Source organism: Egretta garzetta, unplaced genomic scaffold (assembly GCF_000687185.1).
Source record: "Egretta garzetta isolate BGI_Z169 unplaced genomic scaffold, ASM68718v1 scaffold767, whole genome shotgun sequence".
NCBI lineage: Eukaryota > Metazoa > Chordata > Aves > Pelecaniformes > Ardeidae > Egretta > Egretta garzetta.
The window spans coordinates 285,069-295,415 of NW_009260278.1; the positions used below are offsets into that span (position 1 = coordinate 285,069).

At 52.7% G+C, this 10,347-nt stretch overlaps 1 protein-coding gene across 1 annotated transcript; it reads left to right on the forward strand.

Moving 5' to 3' along the window:
• The first annotated feature begins 2,525 nt into the window (after positions 1-2,525).
• On the forward strand, positions 2,526-10,001 carry GPR137C (G protein-coupled receptor 137C). Its single transcript, XM_035897914.1, has 6 exons — positions 2,526-2,593; positions 3,365-3,593; positions 6,733-6,882; positions 7,445-7,567; positions 7,692-7,807; positions 8,599-10,001. The coding sequence occupies exons 1-6, from the start codon at positions 2,526-2,528 to the stop codon at positions 8,768-8,770; spliced, it is 858 nt and encodes a 285-aa protein (XP_035753807.1). The 3' UTR covers positions 8,771-10,001.
• The last annotated feature ends 346 nt before the right edge of the window (positions 10,002-10,347 follow it).

Genomic DNA, 10,347 nt, shown 5'->3' on the forward strand with positions numbered 1-10,347 from the left:
TGAGCCACCTTTGTGTGCCTTAGTCCTCGGGGCCCTGGGGGAGAGTCTTGGGAGACTCTTGCACAGGGCTACTGCAGCTGTGGAAGCCAGCATCTTTCTGTTAGCCAGTGGCATCTCCCTTCTCAGCTTGAGGGGCTGTTCTCACCTGGGGTGATCAGCTGGAATATGAATCAGGGACTCACATTTGTTCTGCTGTTCAGAGGCTGTGGTTACAGACTGCTTTTCTGGGAGTTGGAGCAGAAGTACGAATACCTCGGATGAATTTCCACACTGTGTGAATGGGTGCTGAACCAAGAAGTTTCCCAGCTGGATGTCCTTGATGTCCCAAAGTGGTTGAATGTAGCCTACAGGCAAACTAAGGAGAGAGAAGGATTTGGGGATTTCTCTGTTTTGAAGTCACCACGTGGTCCTTCCAAGGCCCGGGTTTCCTGTAACCCAGATGAGCTTTGGGACACAGAGTGGATTGTGCCACACTTCTGTAATTCTCTGGGCTGGTATGGGCAGAGGGCTTCAGAGCCTGCTTGTAGTACTGTGCCCCTTGGCCACAGGGGCTGGATATCTCCCTCTGCTAAGTACTGTGTCCTGCTCCCCACTAAGTGCTTCCTGAGTTCATCTCCCCCTCAGACTGGGGGAGAGGAGCCAGATGGTGAAGCTGGCTCTCAGAACAGGGTTGCTGAAGCTGTGTGGTGCCCTGTAGGAAGGAGGGCTTTCAAAAGCTTGAAACTACTACACTGGATCAGACAACCCTCAAACCCCGAAATTACTTGAACTCCTGTTGGCAGGAGCCTGATTTCTGAAGCTTCAGAGTGCCCTTGCTACCTCAGTGCTGACTGGAAGGCAGGAGCCAAGACATCCCAGCAGAAAAATAGCTGACTAAGGGTGCCTTGTGAGAGATGAGTGATCCTTCACTGCAGCCACAGTCTGGAAGCTGATGGGGAAGACTCCTTGCAGAAGCAGTGAAACTAAACCTCCTCAACTATGTGATGGCCAGGTTGGATGGGGCTCTGAGCAGCCTGATCTAGTTAGCGGTATCCCTGCTCCTGCGGGGGGGGTTGGACTAGATGACCTCTAGGGGTCCCTTCCAACCCAAAACATTCTGTGATTCTATGATCCCACAGTGGTCTTGTGCTGACCATGTCTGCTGGATCTGGCTATGTCACTCCCTACCTCCTCCCAGGTTCCTTCAAAGTCTCTAGTCAGGACCCAAGCTTTGTCTGAGACTGACCTTCATCTCTGGGATCCTTGCTGGTGGGGTTTGTACCAGGATCTGCATCTTTCACAGGACAAAGCCCAGTTCCTGCCATGGCTGTGCTGAATTGGTGTGTGACAAGCGAGCTCCACATAGCTCTGCCAGCATGCTGCTTTCCTGCTGCTTGTCCTGACCACGTGTGAGCACTGGTTACCCATCCCCTTGCAACAGGGCTGCTGTGCTCCTGTCCAAGCGGTGACTCATGTCCACCGCTTGGACACAGCTTCCTAAACCATCCATGCTTCCTTAGGCTAGATGTCCTGCCCTGTATACTTAAGCAGGAGCCATCCTCCAGCTCCCAGGGACATGGAGGCTTGCCTGCCATACTGGGAAGAGCACTGTAGGGCTGCCTGAGTGTGAGCTGATGGTTCTCTTCCAGCTTTCCCAACCCAAATGGCTGGTGGCTGCAGGCATGGCTTCAGCTCCTGCGGTCTGAGGAGAGGCCTGTGAGCCTTTGCTTTGAAGCACTGGTTTTTCAATTCCTTGTGTGATGAGGAGATTCACAGAACCCAGATCCATTCTTGGACAGAGCATGTGCTGCTTTGAGGAGTGAAATGGTCTGTAAATGACTGGCTGTCATCTAATACACTTGTCTGTCAATTGTGCCATGCAATGTGGTAGGCTGGGCCTTCCACCTCTGGAGGACTTCCTACCATCTCAGTTACTTTTCAGGTGTATTTGGCCTATGAACATCTTCAGGGTGGAGGAGCTGTGAGCTCCAAGTGCTTGTTACAGCCTGCAGGCCCATAATCCAATACCAGAGGGCTATTTCAGATCAGCTATTTGTCTTGCTAAAGCACAGCAGCTGATGCTGCCTTCTCTAAGAGGGAAGTCAAGCATGATTGAGATCCTAAAATATGCATCACAGAACACTGGGCAAAGTAGATGTATTTTTGAATGTTCTTACCGACTACTTAAACTCCCTGCTTTTCTTGAAGCCCTTAGGAGTGGGGTTTATTAAAGTCTGTGTCGCATATGGGATAGTAAATGTTTATAGGGACATGGCTTAGTTGTTGACTTGGCAGCATTAGGTTTATGCTTGAACTCAATGATCTTAAAGATCTTTTCCAACCTAAATGATTCTATGCCTACTGGCCGCCTGCATTTGGGCTTGGCTCTCACAGGAAAAAGAACACCAGTCTGTCTTGCAAGTGGGTCCAGTGTGAAGCTTGGTGCTAGTAATCTAGAGTCCTTCAGGATGTCCAGCTGGATGCTGGCTCCCCAGTTGCATATACCTTTACTAAGCTTAAAGGAGAACTGTAGGTCATGTTAAGTAATGCTATGCAAATCTTTCCCCCAGGTCATATTCAAAGTGAAATGTGCAGCTGAATTCAACAAGTACAAGTAAGTGATACTTTTTCAAATGTTGCTTTCAAAGTTGGCTTAAAGAAAACTCACACTGCAGTGCTGAGGATGGGAGCTTCAGACCCCAGAGACTGAACAGAGCTAACACCCTACCTGGCTGTGCTCTGGTGGAGGATCCGAGTTGTGCCTTTGAGCAGGGCTGGGAGCTCCAAGGGTACCAAGGAAGCTAAAGCCTATGCTGCATGCCTCCATGCATGTCATCAGTATCCCAGTACTGGTGTTGCTAGCACACTAGATGAACTCTTGAGGTCATTCTGAGCTGTCCCACCCCAGTAAAGATCTGCAGAATAAGGCTTGAGCAATTGGTGGGACCCGTGTTTGTGCAGCCCAGGCGCTTCCTAGCCATTTCCAGGGAAACCCACAATGGAAAACACAAGCTCCAGTGGCTTTCAATAAAGGAGTTGCAGTGGTTGTGATGACTCATAGCTTATTGACTGAAGTTAATGCAGAGCTGGAGCAACACTTAAAATCTGCAAGATAAGAACCTGACTGTCAGAAGATGAGTCTTGTAACTCATGACTACTTACACTGCTCATGCATTATGAGAGCAGCTCAGACAAATACTCTGCAGACTTGCGCTGTCAATACAACCACTGAAACTTGCTGGAATGTCTGATCTTCATAGCAAGCAGAGCCCTGGGCATGCTGGGAGGTCCTCTTGCCTGAGGAGACAGGAGGGTGGTGGAGAATGACCCCAGAATTGTCTGACTTGAACTCCATTGTTTGTTTGGGGTTTTTTTCCGCCACCAGGGTCTTGTTGTATCTGGGCTCCATATTTACCAGCCTCCTCTTCTTAGTTGTGAACTTAACTTGTGCAATGTTAATCCACGGTGAGGTCCCAGAGAACCAGCTGAGGTGGACAGTCCTTGCCCGTGCCCTAGTCAACGACAGCCTCTTCATCCTCTGTGCCATCTCGCTGGCTTGCTGTGTGTGCAAACTGGGAAAGATGTCTTCAGCAAATGTCTACCTCGAGTCTAAGGTGGGTAAATGCCTTGTTAACTACACCGGAACTGTGCAGTCATCAGCCGGACTCTCAGCTGCATCTGTGTGTGCTCACTCCAAGCAATGCTGGCCTGGTGGCACCTGAGCTACTCTTGCTCAAATACTCCTTCCAGTGTGGAAGTGGCAGCTCTTGGACTCCTCACCCCAGAATGTGCATGCAGCTGCTGTGGGAATGAAGTACCATATATATTTTAAGGGAATACATTGTCTGTGGCTTTTCTGGTGCAACAGGAGACTTAGGAGCTGCTTGTGCTTTTTGGGTTTAGAAGTATAATTTAGGGTTTGACTGGAAGAGAGGGTTCTCTCAGAGTAGCAGCTGCAGATTCTGTGGTATATTGTCACTAAGGGCAGCGAAGTCTGCAGCATATTGTTATCTCTGACTCCCTGCAAAGGGGATCCCCCCAGCAGTCCAGCTTCAGCTGCCTGCTTGCTTGAGCCAGAGGCAGTGCTTGCCTGTCCTGGATGAGATGAGTATCTTGGAAGGAGAGTAGAAGTTGCTGTAGGGCCTGCCCCAAGGCAGAACAATGGGTGGGGGTCTGAACACACACAGCTCTTCTCAAGCAGGTAGGAAAGTGGATAAGCCACCAGCAGTCTTGTCTTATTGTGGCAGTAGGCTGCAATTAAGTGTGTGCTTGAGCTGCCTCCTTGTCCTTTGGGAAGCTGTATCGCTCCTATCAAAGGCAGTGATTCCAGGGTGGGGACCTGACCTGGTGAGGAGGGTGGACAGCAGTCTCTTGATGAGCCTGGAAACATCTTCAGGAAAAACTTAGCACCTGAGTGTAGTCAGGCTTGGAGAAGCCACCTGCCTGGCTCCAGTGCTCTTGAGTTAATGTCTTTTCCCTGTAGTGCAACTCCTTACCCCATATGCTCTGAATTGCCTATTTCCAGGTGTCAGAAGGTGGGGCTCTGGCCTCCCACAGAGACCTCATTTCCAGTGTGCCCTCAGTCAGGTGAATCTACATGGGCTTAAAGCACTGCTGTGTCTGGCTCAGGTGAGGGGCTGCCCAGAGTGTAGAGCTCCTGGAGGCTCTTGGATGGCTCTGTGCCCCCTCAGGAAGAGGATGAAGAGGGTGAGAAGCTGCCTTGCAGCAGACACTGCTACAAAGACATCCTGGATCCAGACGACTGCCTTGCATTGGCTGGAGGTGTCTCCTTGCCCCTTCGCAGGCTGTTTGCATGACCACCCCAGTGGCTCCAGTCTGCTGCCCCTTCTCTTTGTGCAGCCAAGTGAGAGCTGAGAGGGCGGCCAAAGCTGTGCTGTCAAGGTTGAAGCTGAGGCTTTCTGTAGAAGTCTGGGCCTCTTAAGCAGCAGAGTGCATCGGTGGTTGCCCAGAACCCAGGGGGTGTGGGCTGTGGGCAGCTGGGAGGGGCTGCCTAGCTGGCTCTTGTGACAGCTATCTGCAGAGGCTGCAGATTGCAGCCAGGTGATCTGAAGTGAGACAGAGGAGCCATGACTAAGCTGAGAACCTGCTCACATCCCTGCTTGCATGGGCCAGGTATCCAGCTCTGACTGGCTCTAGACACTAATTAACTTATCAAGTTCACCCAGCAGTAGTTTACAAATGCAGTAACTTCCTCTAGTTATGTGCCAGAGGCTGCCTGTGGGGCCATGCTCTCGTACAACATGCTCTAGAGAAGCCTGCTCTGGGGTTGAACACTCAACCTGATGGTCTGGTAAAGGTCTCTTGCATTCAAATGCTGTTTCCCTTCCCTGCCTTGGAGGCATCCCCTGACTGTGTGTTGTTGAGGAGCTGCAAAAATAGGGTGGGGATGAACAGAAGTGTTACACAAATGCCTGCAAAGGCTGTCCTGCCTCCTGAACTCCAGCTGTGAACCTGCTGACTCAAAACAACACAGCAGGGCTGGAGGGGCCTGGTGAGGTGGCTGCCTCTGAAGGTAGGAGGGTTTGAGCCATTTGACACTTGAGGCTGTGCTACGGAGCCACAGCCAGATCCTATGCTGTGGTCCTCGTCAGCTGGAGACTTGCTTCACTGGCCTTTCTGCCTCTTATTCTGCTCTCCTGAACACCCAGGGCTCAGCCAACGGTGCTAGAGCAGGCTGTGTTCTTGTGCTTCAGTGGTGTCACAGGGACTTGTCTGTTAGCAGCACTTTTGTGCAGTCTCTTCCAAGATAGTCTTGAGCAAGTGCTGTAAAGCTAGGAAAATGGAGCTAGCATACCCATGCCTTGGCTGTGGAGCTGCTCAGGGAGATGTGCTTCCTGAGCTGAGTGTCAGGCAAATATAAAGGCAAGTCAGCTGCTGAGACATGTTTGCCCTCTTACTGGCTTCTGCTGTGCAGTGGCTTGGTGGCTACCAGTAGCTATTAAAAGGCTTTACAGGTGTATTTAGTAAAGAAATGGAGACACTTGCAGATCTTCAAGTAGCTTCCTCTCCTGTGGCTAGCTCTGGGAAAGGTAGGTACTGTGACCTTTGGGTATCTCCTGCAGCTATCCTTGTGTCTGAAACACCATGGAGCAAGCTGCTCTTTACCAGCACAGGACAGCTAGCAGGAGGCAGAGGTCCTGCAACATCAGGCAGGACTTTAGCACACTGCTCTGCATATAGCAAAGCCTGGTTTGTCCCACAGCAGTGCTGGGGTTCAGGTGCTGGGTCTTTCTGCCTGTTCTCAGAGTTGCCCACCCCAAACATTTGGGCTTCTTTCCTAGACAAGCATTGTGTTCAATGTCAGGATGCTAAACTGCTGCGGAGCGAGTGAGCTGGGTGGACATTTCTGCTGTAGTGTCTGCTCAGGGTGTAGAAGCAGCAAGGTGACTTAGGGTTGTTGGTTGGCCTTCTGGAGCCTACCACAGTCAGGCAGCAGGTGGGATAGCACCTCTTGGGGCCACCATTTTGAAGCTGACTGGTAAGATCCTGAGAACGATGCTCTTGTGCCTTGAGTCTTCCCTGCTCCCTGGCGACACAAGCTGTACAGCTCTGCTGCTGCACCAAACTCATCACACAAGGAAGCTCTTAACCAGCTCTGAATATTTTAGCAACAACGCACAAATGTTCTAGGTCATTCTTGCCTGCACAGCTTCTCCTATATTTAAGGGAGGGGGGGGAATTGCAGCTCTGTAGGAAGGTCTGTATTAAAATTAGGTTTTTTTCCTGTTCTAGGGAACATCTGTCTGCCAGGCTATTCTTGTGGGATCTGTAGTCGCTCTTCTGTACTCCTCAAGGGCTTGCTATAACCTGGTAGCTGTGGCCATATCTCCAGACAGTGTTCCTGGTCCTTTTAACTATGGCTGGGACAACCTTTCAGACAAGGTGAGTGTCTGTGACCCCCAATCCAGAGCCAGTAAGGTGAAAGGCAGTTACTGTATTGACCTGTAAGGGCATGTGGAGGTGAAAAGGGGGCTATGTGGGGGTGTCTTGTTTTGCTGAATCGCCAGAGGAGCTGGCTTTCTGCCTTCAGAAGCCCTGCTTGTGCTCCCCACCAGAGCAAACCTGAATCTTCCTCTATCTGGCTACTTCTTCAGGAGGGGCTCCCTGTTGCGCTCCTCAACTTTAGCCTGCCAACTCTTCTTTTGGGGGAAGAGGAGGAACGAGTCAACTAGAGCAGAAAAGCAGTGCTTAATCAGGTGTGGCTGTGTGCAGGGGAGAGTCCTCAGTGTGGGGAGGGAGCTAGCAGTACCCTGGTAGCATGCTGAAGAGAACTCTCTCACCAAAACCAGCAGCAGCAGTCAGGTAAGGGTCACTATTCTGGTTTAGGGACTCCTGCCTTCCTAAGGGTTTCTCTGCATTCCTAGTTCTAAGCTGTGCCTAGCTCTGGGAGCTGTTTAGCTTTGACAGCTAGGATTGCACAGAGACCTCTCACTTTTGTCCACAGGCACACGTGGAAACGAGCAGTGAAGAGTACGTGGTGTTTGGAGTGGTCCTCTTCCTCTGGGAGCTGGTGCCAACGACTTTTGTGGTGCTGTTCTTCCGGGCTCAGAGACTGAGTCAGAACTTGGTAGGCCTGTGTGAGCTGCTGTAGCTCGAGTACCCCTGGGCAGGGAGGAGCTCCGGAGTGCCTGGGGTGGGGGGGGCAGGTCAGAAATGCCTCACTTCTGGCCTAACTCTGTTCTCTTTAACAGACTGCAGCGGGGATGGTCAATAGTCACAGCTACAGCTCCAGAGCCTACTTCTTTGACAATCCGAGGCGCTACGACAGCGATGATGACTTGTCACGGCTTGGGGCCAGAGAAGGAGGGTAAGCATTGTCAGGCAAGAGACAGCACGGCTGCCATCCTGCTGCCCTGTGTGGAACCAACAGAGCTCTTGGCTCCTGCTCTTAGGAAAAAATTTTGGTACAAGAGGCAGCTCGGGGAAGGTGGATGGGGCAAGGAGCCTTCTGACTGAGTTTGGGTTTGTTCCCTTCCACAGCTTGCAAGGAGCTGTTTGTATTAGACAGAAGGGGCCAGCTCCGAGAGGTGGATATGGCACTGGGTAGAAACCTGCAGTGGCTACAGAGAGGAGGCCTCATCCTTGAGGGCCGATCTTGCATGGATCCTTCCTCAGCTGTAGGGGCAGAAGGGCTCTTAAATGACCTCCAGAGGGGTTTCTGCCCTGCTGGTGAGAGGTGGTGAAGTCCTGGGAGGGATGTGGTCTCTGGGAGCCCGCTGGGACAAAGCTCTGCAGGAATACCTGGCACGGGGGAGAATAGTCAGGTATCCCCAGCAAAACTGTAAGGGGGAACCTGACAGCCCTGCCCTTTGCTTGCTGCCCAGGGGGCTGAACTCCACCTGCCAGGGTGCAGTGAGGGGTTCAGAGGTTCTGGCTCTTCTTGACTGGTTTGGTAGGGCCTGGTGCTGCTCTTGTACCCGTTCCCTCAAAGCCAGGTTCCCTGGAGATGCCATGCGGGCGTGTCATAGCCTGCTTCTGCAGACTCGGACACCCTGATCGATGCTGGGAGCGGAAGCTTTTCCTAGCGGTGGAGACTAGCCGCAGCCAAATTATTCCTCTCTAAGAGTCCATGTTTGGTTTTTGTGTCTCTCCTCCCAGCTTGGCCACCCCTCAGTGCTCGGGCTGCTATGGGTCCCTGGCTGGGAACGACAGCTACGTGGCGGGTCCCCACCTCGGCGGAACCGCTACAGACAGTGCCCCCTTGCTCTTTGCCGCAGGCGGCTCGGAGACGAATAACCACCATAGCTCATGCCCTGCACCACAGAACTGAAGAGGCTGCGAGGTCCCTTTCTTCCCAGAAGTGGCATTCATGTATAGGATTGTAACCTGGTTTTCTCTTTCCTTCTTCCCCGAAAGCATCTAACTCATCGACACAAACATTCCACTACCTGCTGCAGCCGTGAGCAGGACTGAGCCTACGGCTGCAGGCAGTAAGCGAGAGAACTGTGACTTTAAGGTACCATGTAGCAAAGTGAAGCTGAACTCTTTGGAAGCTTTTTCTTGGTCTGGTCTTCAAGATGTTGGCAGCTAAATGCACCAGAGCTTCCTCACTAGAAAAGAAACATCAAATGCATATTTGCACTTTTATCTGCACACTTGGAAGGAACGAATCTTGCTCGGACCCTGCTTGGTCTGAGACTGTTCTAGTTACTCTTTTAATTGCACATCCATAGCTGGGAGAGGCAGTGTCTTCCTGCAAAGACGTGTTCCGTGAAGTACTCTGCATCCTGACTCCCTCGGGAGCGTGGGGCTCCCTCGGCCGAGCGCGTTGCGGGCAGGGCCTCCTGCGGTGGATGTTAAAGCACACCGTGCCCCGTTCACACCCTCTGGGCTGAGCGTGGTCTTGCTCTGACTGCTGGTCCTTGGTTCGCCCGATTGCTGAACTGCCCTACCTAGGACTGCGGGTTCAAAGCTGAGCTCAAAGCGGATCCTAGCAGAGGCCTGGGAGGGTGAGATCAAGTGCTCCTACTGGCATTGAGGTCACTACCTTGTAACCAACCTGTTAGCTGATGGTGGAGGAAGAGGGCTGGCTTGATGGCCGCTGTCACGCGAGGGGGGAGACTTTATAGGCTGCTGCCTTGTGGGAAAGCTTCGAGCTGGAGCTGGCTCAGTAAGAGCCTGCGTGTGGGAGCACACGTGGCCCCAAGCGTGTGTAAAACCCCAGGGCTGCTTGAATGGGTGGGTGGGTGGTGAGAGCAGTCCTGCTCCCCCCTCCTCTTCACCCGTGGTGGGGCTCCCCTTTTCCCCTCAGTATTAAATTGCATTTAGCAGATAACGGTGAGTTTTACCCTGAAGTGAATGTGAACTGGTGGGGTCCCCAGGGTGGTGCAGGAGGTGTCTGTCTGCAGCTGCTGCGGGGATCTGGTCCCTTCCTCTGCCCTGCTGTGGGGCAGGACTGTGGGCCTGCGGTCCTCCCACTGCCACAGCAGCTGGGTCAGCAGGGCTTAGTGGTGCACCTGGGCTTTGGGTGTGCTGGGTCAGCCTGGGAGGTTTCTCTGGCTCTCTTTAACCAAAATAGCCAAGTTTGACCTGGCCTACAGCTCCATGGGGCTCTTGGAGATGAGGCTTGATGTTATTCCAGGCTTGGGGGGATGAGCGAAGCAGCTTTGGATGCAAACTGGGGTGGTGGCACTGGCCCAGGGAGGGGCCTCTAGTGCTGACCTGAGCTGGAGCTGCTTTCAGCCTACCTGGAGCTGCTCAGAGGAGGGACCAGGCTGGGGGGAAAGGCCTTACCTGTGCAGGGCCTGGCGCTGGGCTGGGACACTGGGCTGGGGGCCGGTGCCAGGGGGACCCCCAGGCAGCCTCAGTGGCCACCTCTGCATGCGAGAGAAACCCCAGGCATGGGGG

Coding starts and splice junctions, on each gene's coding strand:
- GPR137C (XM_035897914.1), top strand. CDS start 2,526: ATGCTATGCAAATCTTTCCCCCAGGTCATATTCAAAGTGAAATGTGCA. Junction 2,594..3,364: donor GCTGAATTCAACAAGTACAA/GTAAGTGATACT, acceptor TTCCGCCACCAG/GGTCTTGTTGTATCTGGGCT. Junction 6,883..7,444: donor GGGACAACCTTTCAGACAAG/GTGAGTGTCTGT, acceptor TTTTGTCCACAG/GCACACGTGGAAACGAGCAG.